This window comes from Stigmatopora argus, chromosome 16 (genome assembly GCF_051989625.1).
Source record: "Stigmatopora argus isolate UIUO_Sarg chromosome 16, RoL_Sarg_1.0, whole genome shotgun sequence".
In the NCBI taxonomy this organism is placed as follows: domain Eukaryota; kingdom Metazoa; phylum Chordata; class Actinopteri; order Syngnathiformes; family Syngnathidae; genus Stigmatopora; species Stigmatopora argus.
Genome location: NC_135402.1, coordinates 1528994 through 1547987, shown reverse-complemented (window position 1 = coordinate 1547987; position 18994 = coordinate 1528994). Strand labels below are relative to the sequence as shown.

At 40.6% G+C, this 18994-nt stretch overlaps 1 protein-coding gene across 1 annotated transcript; it reads right to left on the bottom strand.

Annotated features, from left to right (window-relative positions):
• Nucleotides 1-176: 176 nt before the first annotated feature.
• Nucleotides 177-18659, bottom strand: rc3h2 (ring finger and CCCH-type domains 2). The gene is made up of 20 exons (XM_077622298.1): nucleotides 17521-18659; nucleotides 15126-15400; nucleotides 14915-15032; nucleotides 14054-14287; nucleotides 13376-13551; nucleotides 12100-12300; nucleotides 11261-11393; nucleotides 11059-11177; nucleotides 10881-10993; nucleotides 9963-10226; nucleotides 9351-9556; nucleotides 8393-8697; nucleotides 8174-8320; nucleotides 6644-6802; nucleotides 5331-5492; nucleotides 4948-5182; nucleotides 4735-4819; nucleotides 4421-4556; nucleotides 3914-4124; nucleotides 177-3450 (listed from the first exon to the last, which is right to left on the bottom strand). The coding sequence occupies exons 2-19, from the start codon at nucleotides 15354-15356 to the stop codon at nucleotides 4071-4073; spliced, it is 3078 nt and encodes a 1025-aa protein (XP_077478424.1). The 5' UTR covers nucleotides 15357-15400; nucleotides 17521-18659; the 3' UTR covers nucleotides 177-3450; nucleotides 3914-4070.
• Between the last annotated feature and the right edge of the window lie 335 nt (nucleotides 18660-18994).

Genomic DNA, 18994 nt, shown 5'->3' with positions numbered 1-18994 from the left:
AAAGTAGATAAAAATAATCTGATTTCATTAGGTAAAGGTGATTTAATCACCCACTTATTAGTTTCTGTTCCAAAGGGGGAAAACAGTAGCAAAAACCTAAGAAATCCTACAAAATTTAAACTGGATTTCAAATCATGACTCAAACATGGCAACCCAAGACAAGAATTCTAATTAAATTCAATTGAATGCTTTTTATTGTCATTATACAAGTATAATGAGATTAACACCTTCATCATACAGTGCACACATGACAACAAATAATAATAAATAATCAATAATACATAAATAAATAATAAATTAAAAAGTAGTCATCATAATAAGTAGTCAACAACATGAATAATTGCAGTGATGAGCAATATAGATGCTTACGTTGTAAACATAGAACCTCTTCTTAATATATAACTGATTATACATTCAAATAACAAAACCTCAAATCAGTTTGAGTCAGATTCACTTATTTTAGAAGGTGAACCAGGTTTTGAATTGTGATGCTATCTAAACATCCAAGCATGGAAAAATGAGAAACTTATTAAGAAGTTTATTTTTGCTTTACTGTTGCATGCATCCATAATCTTTCCTCCAAGTGTGACACAAAAGCACTTTGTTGCTTAACATCACTGTGTTATGCAAGAAACCCACACACACACACACTAACACAATAACCGTAGACACTTTTAAATCCATTCTCAACACATAGTCCGGCCAAGCCTTAATGCATTGTAAAAGGTAAACCTTTCACAAGGTGACATTTCCAAGGAAATAAATTGAATACATAACTGTATTATTTTAAAGAGGGGACATGTTCCATCAAAGGATTTTTTTCATTCTCTTCCTCGTGAAACAATACACACTTGTCCCTATGAGTTAAATATTGAACCAAATATAATCGGGTCATCTACCGAAGCCTATAAATCCATCAAATGACGGATGCGTACCATCTGTTCAAAAGTTGTAATCAAACCACAGATTTGTCTAATACAGACATGAATAAGAGGAAAACATCCGTTTTTTTTCTCTTCCACATTCAACAAATAGGCTTCCCGAATAATAGCAAGAGTTAAGAGAATCCAAACGAAGAATAGAATCACCACAACCAATAATAATAATAATAATGATCATGTAATTGTACGCCAAGTTGCATGCATGTTGTATCACAACTACATTGATACGAGTCTCCCCATCACAAAAGGCCGAATTCGGCATACGGCATGCATGACAAAGAATGAATGGGGGGTGCCGGAGGGGGTTTCAAAGAAAGTGCACGCTTTGGACTGCAAGTGAAAGCGGGAAGAAGTAACGCAGTCCAATTAGCCTACATCAGAGAACCCAAGACTCTTTGAAAGAAACTAGAAGACGACCATATTTAGCCTCTACAGTCAAGTTTGAAATAAAATATGGCCGAAAACAACAAAGTCTGTACTGACACTGAGAACTGCAACAAAATCTATTGAATAAATAATAGTACTTTAACCAATAGTGGCCTCCACACAGAATAACAACTTTAAAAAAATAAATTTTAACATTTAAAGTCTATATTTTTCAATTATATTGTATTAATGTCCTCATTCCGGTCATCATGATTTGTATTCAACTATCATGCCGAGTAATAGCGTTCAATAATAATGAGAAAATAGGTTGTTGATTTAATAACTGTCCAAAAAATGACCACTAAATAAGGACTCACTGTACTTTGTGAATTGAATAGTTGAGCAACGCAATTCTTCAATTCTTCCCTCATATGGCAAATTATTGAATAAATGACTCAATAAAATTGGTTAGTATTTGCAACAGGACACTTTGATGACGTCAAAAGTGTTGTAAACATATATAGCACAATAGTGGCTCACAGAGCTGAACTTTAAAGACATAAAAAATGTACAAAATAGTCATTCATTTCAAACTTTTCAAACATTCAATAAAAGAATACGACCGATAAGGTTGGCGGCATGTTACTGACAAAAGCAGATCGTCCGACCGGCAAATATTTAAGACACAACGAGCGAATCGGCACATGGTGACTGCGTTTCTGATATCGCATCCTCAGACAAACAACTTCACAGAAGTTAGCGGTGCACAAAATGCAGAAATCCACTAAACAGAGGAGAATGGAACACAAGAACCCGTGCATGCAGGCTCACTGTTTTTTAGGGCTTTTTTTAAGTGACTTTGAAATGGGATTTCATACCTGGCAACCTTGGCCCATTGCTCCCCTTATTAAACGATTTAAAAAAATGTACAAATGCAACGCGGCACATATTTACTCACATAGGGCGCACTTAAAAGTCTAAAATTTCCTCCAAAATGGACGGGGTGCCCAATCAGTATGCACTAAATTCAAGATTGACTGTCTGGGTACATTGCTTGCTGACATGCTATATTTATATAGTGAAAAGGCCGGAAGTGACTGACGCGCATATCATGATTAAAGCATGACAATATTAGCAGTCGACGATGACGACCCAGATTAGAGCCAAAATGGCTAAAATTGTACTTAAAAAAACCTGTACAAAAGTTGTTGTACGCCGTCCACAATTTGAAATGATCAAAAACCTACAAAAGACGGGAAAAACATAAGTTGACAGGTATGGGATTCATATTTCTGCAGGGTGGATATTGTCAACAGTGAGGACCCCACCCATCCTGCAAAAGACCAAAATAAAACTTTAATTTAGTTGATATTTCAATGAGATGTTTTCTGATGTCACTTCCAGCAATGATTACTCATAGAAAAAAAAGATATATATATATATATATATATTTTTTAAAAGGGCCATTGTTCATAACATCTCATGACAGCTGTGGCAGCATCACATGACACAGTTATCATTTTTCAGCATTTAAAAACAAACAAATTTTAGTTATAGCATAAAGGGGACGTTTGTTGTGCGCTGGGATAAAGTTAACTAATGTGTTTCATTATGTCATTGGTTATCTAAACCAATCAGATTATTAACTACAAGGCATCTTTGATGTTTTTTTCATGTGTTTACTTACATAATGATGTGAGCACAATGGCGGTGTCTTTGCAATTTTTTACACTCATGTTAAGAAGAGAGCTGATTTTAACATGGCCACCCATGCGCCTTAAATTATCCGTAAAGATATTGAAGATCTGCAGGAACAGGTGAAAATATGTTAAACATTCACACTTTTTGAAGATTGCTGTCACACTCCAGTTCAAAAAAACAAAAATAGACATTTCCTAGTTTACGCATACGGAATAATCCATTTCCGTTATTGCAAAGACACTGGTAAGATCATTTAAATTCAATGACAAGCCCATCCAAAATATCACCTTGGAAACCTGAAACTAATTATGCTTGACTTTGGAAGTACAATATGCAAATTGTAAAATATTATCATGTTGATTAGCATTAGTAGTAGCGTTCCGGTGCCAGCTTTCCCACGGCCAGACCGCCGGACGCCAAGCCCACGGGAGACAGCGACTTTCTGGGAGTTTAAAGGTGGATTGGAAAAGGAGGAAAGAAGCAGAAAAGGAAAAGTTGAAGAAAAAAAAAGATAAATAATCACTTTTTGTTATGTAAGTAAAATCACCATGATTTTACCATACAAAGGAGTGCAAAAATAGGTATAGTTTTTATATACTTTTACTTTCCCATATATATATATATATATATATATATATATATATATATATATATATATATATATATATATATATATATATATATATATATATAATTTTAAACATTTTCCAAGTATGAGATGTTAATATCACAAGAAAAACATTGAATGTCCCAAAGAAAATCAAAATGATGTCAAAATATCAGAAATAAAGTTTAGGGTGTCCCCTGCCTCTTGCCCTACGTCAACTGGGATGGGCTCCAGCACCCCCCGTGACCCTAGTGAGGATAATGCGGATCAGAAAATGAGATGCTAATGCGTTACTAACCATGCTGGACTGTCCTTTGGACTCTGTGGAGGAATTGGGAGAAAGGAGGATGCTGGCCAAGATGATGTCCATCGTGGAAAATGAACAGTACCTCCCACCCCGTGCATGAGTTTGTGGAATCCCTCCAAAGCTCTTTCAGCAATAGACTGCTGCACCCTCATTGCAGGAAGGGGCGCTTCCGCAGATCCTTCCTCCCATCAGCTGTCAGGCTCTTTAAGAAAACAAATGGCTGAATGTTAAGACCAACCGTACATCAACATGTGCATCTATGTGTATGTATATGTATGTATATGTAATGTCTTTTTCTGTGTCTGTATTCTCACCCTCTTGCTACTGTGACAGTGAAATTTCCCGAATACGGGATGAATAAAGTTATCTAATCTAATGTAGTCATTTGATACATTTCATGCTGATCATGACTCCAGCTCCAAATATATGATTTCCATTTCTATATTTTAACACAAATATATTGTGTACAATGTTTGAAAGTCATTTGTCAGGCACTACCTGAGATTTGATGTCCCGTGGGTCCGAGTCCTCCAAGTCCAAAGCGGACAACTCCAGCTCAATGTCTCGCTCTGAACTTGATGGTTCCGGTTCTTCACATTCCTGATGGCTTTGTTGATCACTTGTCATTTTCTCACTAGATGAATGTTGACAAAAGGGCTCACTAGAAAGCCCAAGTGGCAACAAAATAACAAAGATATCTTTGAGTTAAATGCTTTAGTGGAATGGACTATTGAAGCGTAATACGTAGATAAACGTTTAAAAACAAATCTGCAAGGAAATAACACAGAAAATGTGCTACAGGTTAATTGCACCTCTCGATGAAACTGGAGTGGCTGGAAGAGTCCGATCCTCTTGAGTTCCACCTGTACTCGCTGCGATCCAAATGGCTGGTGCAATCTGGGAAAAATATAAAGTTACAGGTATCAGAATTAGTCCAGAGTTGTTTTTAATAAAGACAATTCATTTTTTTAACAACTGCAGCCAGCATTAAGCAGGTCATATGTATAGTATTGGACTTATTGTACCTCTATAGTCAATAGGTGTAGTTCCGGCACCCCCCTGGCAGGCGGCGGCTTGGATAGGATCGGTGGTGTAGTATCCCGAGCGGGACGCCCGGGATATGGCCCCCCACTTGGAGATGATGGGCCCCTCGCCGAAGGGAATGATGGGGTCGTCTTCTTTCAGTCGCCTGTTGCGCTCTAAGGAGTGTAGCCAGTGCTTTGTGCTGCCGCTAGCGCTACCGCTACATCCATCCGACTCCTACCCAATTGAGAACCATTGCTTAGTCTATGTGAGGGCGCCACATATTGTCTTTTGCGTGCTGAAGACACATTTGCATTTCAATATAATGTGCCTACATTCGTATGTATGGTGTCCCGGGACAGACTTGATGAAAGGAGAAACTCACGGGTTGCTCCACGTGGGCTGTCGATTGCGTGGGGGGTTCGGACTCAAAGGGGCTGAGGCAAGGGGCCACGGTGGGGCCGCAAGACCACGGCGAGAAGTGCGCCAGGGTCTCCTCGCCTCTCAGCTGGCAACCCACACACTGGCCGGCATTGCTGTCCACGTGCTGTAAGAGACAAAAGAATGGTAATGACGACCTGAATGGCTGTCCGATGACTGCCCGTCTATCACTATGTGATTGACTGCTGACCAGTCAGAAGGAATTGGTAATAGGTCAGTATCCCTTCTTAGTGATCCTTTATCGTGCTTTTTTTATTAAGGATGCATCTTTTTTTTCAGTTATTTCATGTGAGGGGGGTGCTGGAGTCTATCCCAGCCAACTTTGGGCACACCCCGAATTGGTTGCCAGACGGTACTCGGACGCTTCGTCAAAATACGTTTGGTCCCCGGACGTTTGGTCAACCGGACGTTTGGTAGAACGGACGTTTGGTCGCCGGGTTCGTGAGTCCCAAGGTTTGAGTCACGAGACTTTCATTTTGGTAACCCTAACCCTATTCACTCAATGTTAAATAGTCATTAAATCCCTATTCACCCAATGTTAAAATCTATCAATTGCATGCGAATCCGTTCTACAAAACGTCCGTTCTACCAAACGTCCGGTCGACCAAACGTCCGTTCTACCAAACGTCCGGTCGACCAAACGTCCGGGGACCAAATGTCCAGGGACCAAACGTCTTTCGACGAAACGTCCGGTCACGGTTGCCAGCCAATCATAAAACCAATTATTCATAGCAATTGACAATTTCAAGTGGTCAACCAGCTAGCTTACATATGTTTTGGGATGTGGGAGGAAACCGGAGTACCCGGAGAAAACCCACGCAAGCCCGGGGAGAGCATGCAAAGAGAAAAATTCAATTCTGGTATGAGAAATGTATAAAAGTAACTGGAAAATTTATTTAAAAAAATAACACACAACTCTCTTGTCTTATTTTGTTCTTTCTCCATTAGCATCGAAGCACAACTAACGCGTCCTCTTTGGCAAAAAACTTTCTCTCCCGGTTTAAAAAGCATCAAAATTCCAAAGTCACAGCTCGTTCAAGTCCAAACGATGTTTTTTTTCTTCTCTCACACACGCACCCACGCACCCCACAGATGAGTCATGATATGATGGTCCACAGTCGCTAAGCAACCGTCTCCCACTCACACAGCATTCGTCGCAGGCCGAGCACAAAGTCCAGGAACGGGGGAATTCGATTAAGCAAATTGGAGGTGAACTCCACGAGTAACTCTTCTTCATTTCATGAATTTTCTGCATACCTCCGCTCTGAAATTGAGGTTAAAGACGGCAGATCCTTGGGAAGGCCTGCTGGTGTTGCGATGGGGATGGTGGTGGAGGTAATGGTGGTCGTGATGTGCCCACTGCTCTTGCTTGCGTCGGAACAAGTCGTTGCAAGCCAGTGGAACGCGGCTGTAATCCTGAGAAAAGAAGAAGAAAAAAACTAAGGCTTCAAGAAAAAAAAGTACATGAACACCAGATCTTACATCACTATCATTAAAAAATGAATGCGTGGCCACATTTGTGCGTTTCAGACTTATCTATTATACATTCACAGGATCTGGTAGGCTTTAGAATTTCCCATTTTACACCTTGCTTTTAACAATGCATTTCAATTAAAATGATATGTACGGGCTTGTGCGGTAAGACTATGAGAATATGGAAGGAAGTATTTTTGGAGGTACAAGTAGGAGGATGGACAACATGCAGAGGAGGTTCGGGGCTGGAAGGCTGGCAGTGAAGGTAGTTAAGAAGTGATATTTGTGGGTGGAAGAAGACTTACTTGAGGAAATGGAATGGAAACTGGAGTATGAAATTAAATTTCGGTATGCTGGAAGCACTCGCAGTGCAGGTTAAATTACTCCATTGTACTTCAAATATATTGTATGCAATGTTCCCTCTAATTTTTTGTTTGTCTGGGCAGAAAGAAAACCTCCCTGAGCACACTGAGTCAGCAACATCATCATTGCTTGCTATGGGCACACACCAGTATCACACCTGCCATAAGCAGGTGGATGTCTACTACACATAAATGATTTAGTAATAATAAAATGTAATGATTAATATCTATGAATGGACGGCCCGGCAGATGAGTGGTTCGCGCGTTGGCCTCAGCTAAAAAATAATAATAATAAAAAAAATTGGGGATTTTATTTTGTGCGCTCCATATGATTTGCTGTGCGCAGAGAAGACGAGAGTAGTGCGCAATTGTGCATGCGCGCAGCTAAGAGGGAACATTGATTGTATGTTATATTTCAAACAGTGTATTCAAAATGTATAGTCTTTCGTATTGGGATATTTGATCATTTTTGACAAATTCATCTCAATGAATTAAAGGTAACGTTCATATATTAGAGTCCACTAAAATATGTACTTACAACAACCATGAGTTAATGTTCAGCAAATTGTTGAGAATTGTTTCTCAAAATTTTGGGATTGAGTTGTAGTTGAAATTGGAGAGTGTGAAAGGCAGCCAATCAAGTCGCCACTCAACTAGTAGTTGTTTTTGTTCTTCTTGTAGACACTAACTTTGACTGCATTAGAGGGGAACAGATGGCCTTTAAACTTGGTAGCTATGCACCATGGACCAGTTTTTATCAATCTTTCAGCCTGATATACTTCTTAATTTGATTGAATTTTTTTTGCATCATTGCCAGTTCATTAAGTGTGGATTTATGCACAGTCTTCAACTTATAGTGTGCTTTAGTGCACTTATTGTTTTGATATGCAGTGGCATTTGATTGAAGAAAACAGAAAAAAAAACTTCCATTTCATTCTAACGTCAGGCTTACCCTGTGCAGCGCTACGCGGTATTCGGACCCGGAGCAAAAGTTGCTGTCGAGAGAGTTGAATCTCTCCCTGAGCGGAGGCTGATAGACTGAGGAATGCAGCACTTCTGGAGGCAACGAGTTACTCCTGGCATCTTCTCGATGGTACAGCTGCCATGGAAACAAGCAAATGTTCTTCTCAACGTCCATTAAAGGAACTATGATGAATATATACCAGCCAACCTGAGGCCTCCACACTCTTCTGGTGTCGTAGAGAGGTGAGTAGACCCCATGGGCGCTGGCCAGGGGGGCGTACTGTGGCTGCCCTGGGTGGTGGTGATGGTGGTGGTAGACGGAGGGTCCCATGCGCTCCTTCGGCAGATGAGGGGGATATCCCGTGGGGGAGGACGCGTGCGGGTGAGGTGATATTTGAGGCTCGCTGGGAAAGGAGGGAGGCGGCAGGTGGGATTCTGGGACGTTAGAAGATCTGAGGAACCGAGCCATGCAGGCTTTGTGAGGAGAATGGAGAGTAGGTGAATAGTAGGAACCTGCCGAGAGGTGAAAAATGGAGGTCGTGCTCATCAAAATATGGCTGGAATTTTCATATTGCAATTGTATGGATGCTAAAAAGATATCTGCAGCTGAATTTAACGACACAGTATATTACAAAAGTACACTCCTATAGACAGTTGTATCTCTACTTATGAATGCCGATGGAACGAATTACGGAATTTCCATATAAAGTACTGCTCTACTTACCAAAAATTCAAGTTAGGAAAGAAGTTCTGGAACAAATTATAGAATTTCCATATAAAGTACTGGTCTACTTACGAAATATTCAAGTTATGAAAAAAGTTCTAGAACGAATTACAGAATTGCCATATAAAGTACTGCTCTACTTACCAAATATTCAAGCTAGGAAATAAGTTCTGGAACTAATTACAGAATTTCCATATAAAGTACTGCTCTACTTCCGAAATATTCAAGTTACAAAAAAAGTTCCGGAACCAATTACGGAATTTCCATATAAAGTACTGCTCTACTTACGAAATATTCAAGTTACGAAAAAAGCTCTGGAACCAATTAATTTCGTAAGTAGAGTTACGACTGTATATAAATTGAAAGGCCTTACTCTAGCATAGTCCGATCATTTTTTTAAATTGTTTTAGGAACAGACAATATCTGAACAAATGCCACTCACAGTTTGGGTGGTAATGGCCCGACTCGTACGCAGATTGTTGCTCCGGGTAGAAAAGCTCCGACGCCCCTGAAGGATGAGGCGCTCGCAACATGAAGGCGGCACCGTATTTGTAATGTGGCCCCCCGCCGTCGTCAGTCGCCCGGCCCGCGGCGGTCAAGGGGGACGACAGTGATCTCGCGGGAGATCTGGGCGGAGAAACGCGCGTCCTTAAAGAGAAAGCAGCCTTAGATTAAAATATTCAGAAAAGACAAATACACAAAATAACATCTTGGGTGCACTTCCATACCTGGAAAATCATGGAAAATCATTTTTCTACTCTTTTTTAATGTCATTTCATGTTATAATGCAGTTAGAAATTGTGTGGTACCAAGATGGTATGATCAAAATCGTAAAATCCATCAAAGTTCTGTAGTAAATGTATCAGAGTGGTTATATGGCACCATTTTGCTAAATGGAGAAAATTTGGGCAATTTGAGACCGAATTTCAGTGATGATAGAAAATGGGCAAATGTGCTATTTGGATTTAACATTATCTTTGCAGTTTAAGTGGAAAAGCACACTAAGCACACATTGAATTTACATTTCTTCCTATTAAATTGCAAATAGGCTTACTGTTCAGCAGGGCCCAGCAAGGTTAGACTGGGACCACTCAGCCCGTTGGAGTCAGATTCACTGGGCAAACTTCTCTGGATGCGTTCGTTGCCGTTCGGCCCTTTTGAGAGCAGTTGTGGACGTGGACTTCCTTCGGTCAGGGTGTCTTTTTCAACTCCTGCGGATCCCTCGGTACAGTTATCGTCCTCCATACTCAAGGTTTCCCCCGCGGGTGAGGGCAATGCATGGCTAGCACTTGCACACTTTTTGTTCCTCAGACGAAATCTGTAAAATAAAATTACACACAGCACGGTTTATTTGGTGAACATAATCTTGGTCTTTCCGGGACACCCAGAAAAAAAATCCTGATTCTGATACGAGTCTTATACAAGAGAAATTGTAAAATTCTACGATTTTAAGGCAATGTTAACGTGACCGGACGTTTCGTCGAAAGACGTTTGGTCCCCGGACGTTTGGTCGACCGGACGTTTGGTCGACCGGACGTTTGGTCGACCGGACGTTTGGTAGAATGGACGTTTGGTAGAACAGACGTTTGGTAGAACGGATGTTTGGTCGCCGGGTTCGCTTGCTGTCAAATTATGACAGAGAGTTTACTGTTGATATTTTGATATTAGATATTTAGATATTAAACTCTCTCTCTCTCTCATGATTATAATTTTGAGAGCTGGTTTCAACATTAACAACCCGGCGACCAAACGTCCGTTCTACCAAATATCCGTTCTACCAAACGTCCGGTCGACCAAACGTCCGGGGACCAAACGTCTTTCGACGAAACGTCCGAGTACCCAATGTTAAGGGTTAGGCTTATACGCAGACATGGTTAATATGCGAGAAAATGCGGTAGGTGTTTTTTGTTCTGGCCATACCTGATGAAATCAGCCTAAATAAAAAAAAAGGTCATCCGTACACGATACATACTTTTCAAGTTCATCCTGGGTATGAGCAAATGTGCAGTTGCCCCCTCTCGGACAACCTCCCTGCTGACGAAGATCTCGGCACATGCTGGTCTTGTACTTGCTGTTGACTTGAGGCTGCAGACGGCACCAACAGATTGGCTCCTGATTTAGCCGAAATCACACACGGATACGAGGACTACCTGTGGACTCTCGTTGTTCTTCTTGCTAAAGTTTTGGACGAATTCCACGAGGCCGCGAACCACCGACTTGACGGCCAGCATCACATTTTCCAACTCCTCCCAGGGCGGTGCTCCATCATCTAGCATTCAAATCAATCATCTTGAGCTAACGCTACTAGGCTCTAAACCACCCTGACTTAAACCCTTTGAGGCGCTACCAGACCTGTATTGTGATCTATGTTGGCCAACAGCTCAAGGTCAGCTCGGAGGCCGGTGAGGTTGGCGGGGTCGCTTGTCCTCTGCAGAACGATGGTCAGCTCCTGGACGCTCTTTGCAAACGACTCCGTGGACTGCAACTAAACGGAAAGAAATGTTCATTCCTGTCTTTTACAAACAATATATTCGCATTAAAGAGCAGGCTTTGCCAAACAAGTTCATTATCAATGTCATTACGTCAAGTAAAACATTAACCAGTGGTTTTACCTTAAGCCCCGCCTTAAAAAATACTTTGTACCGCCATACTAAGAACTTTTGAATACACTGGCATAGTAGAAGTATTGATGAAATTATAATATTAACACTATTGTAAGTCAATGTAATATTGTGCAGCTTCCACATTAAAAATGTAAAGCAAGAAATGTAATGAAAGCTCGATCTGGACCGAAATATCGTACGATAAAAGCAACAATCCAATCAAATCGATCGGAAGGCAAAATATTGATGAACCAAGTCATTTTGTAGATGCGCCGTTTCATAAAACAGAAACTTTGTTTTCATGAAAATGTCTGGAATAGCTTTTCATTTCCTTCTGCTGTTGAGTGAAATCTCACCGATTGTGTTAATTATGTACAGAATATCATATTGAATCAGTCAAATTAATTCTTGACAGACTTTGTCTTCCAAAAGAATCGCTAACGGATCGCATCGTCACCAAAACCGTGAGTTGCGACCCTTTTAAAAAGACAAAAAAATATTGTTTCAAGAGAACATTGTGAGTTTAAAAACATTTTTCTAAGATGGTGTTTGATGGAGGAAAAGGAGATTTGCAAGAGAGTACGGGACCTTGTCGATGATGGACTGCATATGTGACTTGTGGAGAAGGTCCCCGTAAAGCAAAGAAGACCACTGCTCGGGCGAGATGCGGAGGCCGGCTTCCATGGCGATGTGCACGATCTGGGCGTCGTGTTCTCTGCGGAGAGCCTCGTACGAGCGAAACTCCTCCTTCAGCTGCATCAAGGAGGAGTCTTCGTCCCGCTTGGTGACCTGGATGACCCAACAAGTGGACTTACTCATTATTAGTAGCTCTACTCTGGAATATTCTATCGTTTAGTCAATCTAGGATCCATTTTTAAACTAAATCATGGCTGCTTTAAAAGTTCAAATAAATAGTGAGAAAGCTATGGCTGAAATTGGAACGTATTTCCTATTTCAACCAAGAAAAACTTTGAAAATATATCTTATTAGGCAGTGATGAATCTTCAGATACTTAAAATAAGATCAGGAAAAGGGAGTGTCCCTTTCTCAGATGCTAACCCTATGAGTAATCATCATCAGAGATCATCACAAGACTCCACCGAGTTCAGCATCGTCGGTCATCCCGTCGCGTCTTTGCTCTGGCGCCCCCGTTGACTAAATATAGATGGCGGCTACGTCCCTCAAAATAGTTGGCATTTGTGCCCTAGAAGCAATGTGGATCCGTTGGTAACAGGCATAGAAATACATGTGTAGCTCCACAGGGGTCCGAGTATGAGTTCCTTTTGGATCTACAAAAGGTCCGTCTGTGAGTTAGCTTAACATAACTTTTGGATCTACAGGGGGTCCACGTATTAGTTACCTTAATTTACCTTTTGGATCAACAGGGGGTCTGTGTATTAGTTGAGTGAACTTAACTTTTGGATCTACAGGGGGTCCGCGTATTAGTTACCTTAATTTACCTTTTGGATCTACAGGGGGTCCGTGTATTAGTTGAGTGAACTTAACATTTGGATCTACAGGGGTCCTAGAATTTTGATCTTTTCAGGTCATGACAGGCTTGCTACCAGATAACGCATCAGTATACTCTTATTAATTACAGATACCCCCATTTTAACCCTCATTTTTAGTGTGTCACAAGTGTCGTGATTTTTACATGGAATTTTTAAGACGGAAATCCACCCAAAGTTGGGAAATATAATGCGATGAGTCAATAGGTCATTTTTTTCCATGGAAAAGTCAAATAAAGTACAAAACTCATGAAACGAATCCAATAAGTCGACTTAATGAAAAATAAAGAGTTCTTCAGCGCTATTAAAAAACAATGTGGTATCTTTTTGAATCTTTTCAAAAAGTTAAAGTGCACCTTAAAGCAGGAGGCTCTGTAGAGGAGCTGGACCACGTGGCCTATGCTGGTTTTGGAGGCCTGAGGGAAGCGTCCCTCCAACTTCTGCACCACAAAGAGCACCAGCACCTTCCTGGACAGAGCCGAACCATCCTCCAGGGCCAACAGGACCAGCTTCAGGGCGTCCTCCTGCATGGCTGACGGGGAATAGTTACGCATTCACGTTGAGGAAATTCGACATACCATGAAGGACGCCCAAGTCATTTTCTCCCACTGGGTGCCATCAGACATTTATACTCATTCTGATATCATTATGAGAGAAAGAATTCTCAATCAGAATCTGCCCTATGAGTAATCATCACCAGACACCAGCGTGCTTACAAAAGTCAAAGTACGAAGTGAACCCCAATCTTTTGCAGTTTTGCGACATTGGCGCTCATTTCCACTCCCAGTGCGTTAATAAGAAACCCTAAAATGCCCCAGAACCAACAGCAAGTCACCTGGAAATGTCCCAAAATCAGTAAACGAAGAAGAGAGTCCCTCAAAATCAATAGGAAATGATCCAAAACGTACCGGAAGAGACTTTTAATGACCCAAAAATGTGTCCAATTCACTTCAACTGGCTGTGGATGCAACTAAGTGAACATTTTGGGCCATTCCGGCCCACATAAGATTTATTTGGCATTAATTTGGCCTTACCAGGACCCAGGAATTGACAGCCACGCGCCCTGACCGCGGCCCAGAGGTTGGCGGACAGCTGCTGGGGATTCTGATGCTGGAGGATGAGCTCGGTGACCGTTCGCTCGCCAAGCGAACGACCCGCCCGAACGGCCCGCACTCGGCCCTCTTCTTCCACCAGTTGACAGTTGACTAACGTCACCAGCTTCCTCTGCATGGGTCGACTGAGCGCGCTCGGACTGGACGGCGCCACACCTGGGAGGGGATTGGACAGATTTGTGGTGACTCAAGCGAAGTGGGATTGTGGAGAAATTGACAAATTGCCTCTAAAGTTTACAGAGGAATGACGTAAACATCTGATACATTACAACACGGGGTATAAAACCACCAAAAATTGCATCCTCTGCTGAAAATATAAATATAAACAATACATACAGTATTTTTTTGGGAAGATAAGTGGCACTAGCCTAAGAATAGTACAGAATGAAAAGGGGAAAAAATAGCCGCACTGGAGTTTTTGGGAGAGCACATTTTTTACTGGATCAGAAACCTGGAACAAAAAAATTGATGAAGTCATAATAGTCAAATGGAGAACAACAGGTTAAATAGTGTAACTCTGTTAACTGTTAGTTTTTCTTTTTGCTTTTCCCTTTTGCATTATGCCCCGCCCCTCTCATTATATAAGTCAATTGGGTTTACATTTTTGCAAATACTGCCATTTTCAGGATCCCAAAATCGGAAAGAAAAAAAAATCAGTCAAACTACTATAATAAACAAAAAGGGTCACTTATAGTCCAGGAAATCCAGTACATCTCCCCAAAATCAAATCATTTTTTTCCCACTTGCCTAAATAATACATATAAATTGAAGCCATAATCCTACCTTTTGTGGCGCTAATCGGTTTTAAGTAAAGAGCCAGTTCTTCCACACACGCCTTGCAGGCCTCGTAGTGTCCGACATCCGTCAAACTGGTCAGGCTTACAGGCTGAACATCTGGAATCTAAAAAGAAAAACATATTTATTGATCATTCATCCACTTTTTTGGAAGCAACGATTGACAGATATGATCGACGTCAAGTGTGTTTTCATCCACCTGGACTCCAACAAGCTGCAGCAGGGCGCCGTTTACGGGCAGCGAGTCGATTTCGGTGGCGATGGGCGTCTGATCGAAGGGGCAGGCCTTGCGGTGCAGCTTGTGCAGGCACGCCAGGCACACGGTGTGCGAGCAGCCCAGGCTGACGGGCCGCTGGGCGCCGCCGTTGAATTGCTGGTAGCAGATGGGACAGGACAGGAAGTCCGTCCACTGGGCGGCCTGCACCGGCATTCCGGATCAGGGTGGGGAACGCCGCATCTCAGCCGCGGGAAAGCCTTGAGGGACCAGAATTCTGCTTTTAGTTTCAAGGACGAGACATCGATCCCCTGATCTAGACTCAATTAAGTACTGTCAATGCACAATAGGGAAAATGTCATAAACTGTCAATTGCATATTAATTAGGAGGGTTCTTGGACTTTTACTTCAGTTTTAGCAATGCTCATTTTTATCTTGCTAACCCCTTTTTTTACCTCATTTTTCTTGTGTAAATTTTTTTATGACTACTTATTGATGTGTGAATCTTTAAATCTCATTCTATTGAATTAAATTGCTTTTATTGTCATTATGCAAGTATAATTATATTAGTATTAATATTATTAGTGTATTAAAGCTTCAAAGAGAAGTGGATTAAGCACATTTCTGGTTTATGACTTCATTTTGGGGGGGACACAAAGTGACCTTTGTGTTTGATCTTTCTTTTTTTTAATGGCTGTGCAAATTATTATATATTTATCTCCCAAACTTGGAATGGATTAATCATGAAAAAGTATTGCGTTGTTCATTTCTGGGCCATAAAGGAGGATCTTGTCAGATTTTAAGACGGTTTGTGCATACGAAAGGCCGAGGATTTGGAAGTATTGGAGTTAAAAGTCTTTTTTTTTTAAATTATTCTAGCAAAGACGAGCCTGGTGAAATATTTAACCACAGGTTAACAAGAAACTACTTTGTGTGCAATGACCCAAGTTATTTTGTTGCGGTGCAAAATGGATTAACATTTTTTTACACAAGTATAAGTATTTCTACTGTGTTAATGATATGTTACTTTGAATTAAAACATTGCATTTTTTACATCTTTAAAAGCACTTCAAAGGTCCATAGCTTTCATCTTCTCTTTTTTTATGATACATTTATACATTTTCTATTCTTCCTCATGGTAACAGAATTAATTTTGGCATCCTATTATATCTGAAAAAAATGAAATCTCAAATCAAGCGCTTATGATTATTGGTTATAACCTGTATTTACAAAACACGCCTCCATCATTGAAATCTCAAAAATTCATCATTCTTCCACGTTCCCTGAAAAATCTGACATTTTGTTAGAATGCGGCCTATTTACGCACCTTCGACCCAAACGGCGACATCTTTCCTTCCACGAGGCACCCAAATTTAAGCGCCATAACCAAAGCCCTCCGTCCGTGGAGGAGTTTCATGGTGTTCTGCACCGCGTGTTCGCGAATAAGATCGTGGCTTGAGAATTTGGGGGTGGAGCAAAGCCACTGGAGGGGAACTGGACACGACAGCCACCTGTTCCCGCTTTGAACAACTGTTACATCCTGCTTGGCGTCTCATCTTACTTAGACACTTCCCTAACATAGCAAAAACTACACAAACGAATAACTGTACTTCACTAAAATTGGATCCAGCATGTGATGTCTCTATAGGGTTTGGGTTAGGGGTTCGATTTGGAAACTAATGACAGTAGCAGATCCTTGTTGTGTCCTTTTGGACTTTAATACGAACAATGTGAATTGCCGTTTGTTGGTTATAGTATTAGATTTTGCATTATTTTTAATAGTCTAAAATGCAGGCTTCGGATTGGTCGCGGCAAAACATATGTTGAGAAGAATCGGAAGTCAAAAAAAATCAGGATCGGAATGTCCTTAATATCAATCAAAAGCTTTTGAATAAAGGTTTTTGATTGAATATGTACTATTTAACTCATATGTATGATTTATTGTACTTTGTTAAATTAGCTTTTTTTTTTTTTTAAGATTGGTTGACAACATATCTGAATTATGGATTAAATCAAATCATTCAAAGCGTAAATACTGTCATCAGTTTAGTATAATTTGAAAATATTTCGCTGATATGTACTATTTAACTCATGTATTACTTATTGTACTTTGTTAAATTGGCTTGTTTTTTTTTTTAAGAGCGGTTGACAACATATCTAAATTATGGATTACATCAAATCATTCAAAGCGGAAATACTGTCATCAGTTTAGTATAAATTGAAAATATTTCCCTGCGAAAACACTTTTAAAGTCAGGATGAGTTTTAAACTCACATGCTGGGCCACTTGTTTCTGTTTCTTTTTTTATATATTTAAAGTGGATGCATATCAATCTGATGGGATATTTAAAAAAAGATTTTCAATGGCGTTTGTCTCTTACTTGAGGTCAGATAGATGTACTCTGATAAGAACAGCCTCGAGAACAAATGGATGGATAGATGTTTCCTATTTCTGCGCTGGACGTTGTGATGAAGAAAAAAAAAGTTGCCAAGTCCTGTTTGGATGAGCAAATGAAGGCAAACAACATCCACGCAACAGCTGCCTCCTCCTCCTCCTCATCATCTTCCTCTTCCTCTCATCAGCACCAGTTGCAACCATTTCATGCCGAGATGGTCGCCAACTCATTTCACACCAAACATCCGGCATCATCCAACCAAGTCAAAATGCAAGAGAGTGTGGGTGTGATGATGTTCAAATCTGCCCATGTCACTTACCTCTTGCCCAAACGTGCTGACATTTTAGCCCAAATAACCATTGGAGTTGCCTTCCTCGAGCTGAGAAGAGCCCCCTTTGGGGTCAGGTGGTCCACCGAACGCCCCCCCGGGGCGGCCGATCTTGGCCTGGGAGGGGCGGCTGGGCCGCGGATGGAGACTACTCCTCCCTCCCTCGGCCAGCCGCGGCGCATCGCAGGCGGTCTCGCCAGGCGCGCGTTGCGTTGGCTCCGTCCGCCGAAGGATGAACGCCACCGAGCGGCTCCTGGCCACTCACTAACTTGGATGTGCTGAGGAGAAAAAAAAGATGCAAGCCGGAACAAGCCGCTTTTTGGAGGCGTGGGCTGCTTGCTTTTAAAGGAACAGGCGGTTGCGGACACAGAAATAATTCTATCTTTATATAAAATGGAAGCGTTAAGTGAAACAAGTTCATGTCCAAGATCTAAATGCAAATAGACACTTGCCTATGAACTCTTTGCGCTCACTAACATGAGATTATTATTTGATGAAGTACCAAGAACTTTAAGATTGAATTCCAATTAAAGTGGTAGTGTACAAATAGCTATAACTCAACAGATAAAAAATATTTTATTCCTGTGTTAATGACATGTTCATTTTTTGGTACTATACTATATCATTGTATACTATACTATTCTCATTCTATGCTATATTAATTGTTATTCTATACTCATTCTTATTCTATACTGTACTATACAAATTCTTATTCTTTACGATACGATACTATACTATATTATACCATACCATGCCATGTACTGTACTATACTAAACTATACTGTACTGTACTATATTATACTGACCCATAATATACTATACCATACTGTACTATACTATACTGTACTATACTGTACTATACTATAGTATACTATAATATAGTATACTATACTATAGTATACTATACTATAGTATACTATACTATGGTATACTATACTGTACTGTACTGTACTATACTATACTATACCATACTTTACTATACCATACCATACTTTACTATACCATACCATACCATACCATACCTACCATACATACCATACATACCATACATACCATACATACCATACCATACCATACTATACCATGTTATACTTGACTTAAGCATAAACAAACAAACAAAAACAAAAAGCC

Coding starts and splice junctions, on each gene's coding strand:
- rc3h2 (XM_077622298.1), bottom strand. CDS start 15,356: ATGCCGGTGCAGGCCGCCCAGTGGACGGACTTCCTGTCCTGTCCCATC. Junction 15,033..15,125: donor TGCAGCTTGTTGGAGTCCAG/GTGGATGAAAAC, acceptor TTTTCTTTTTAG/ATTCCAGATGTTCAGCCTGT. Junction 5,493..6,643: donor ACCTCAATTTCAGAGCGGAG/GTATGCAGAAAA, acceptor TGTCTCTTACAG/CACGTGGACAGCAATGCCGG.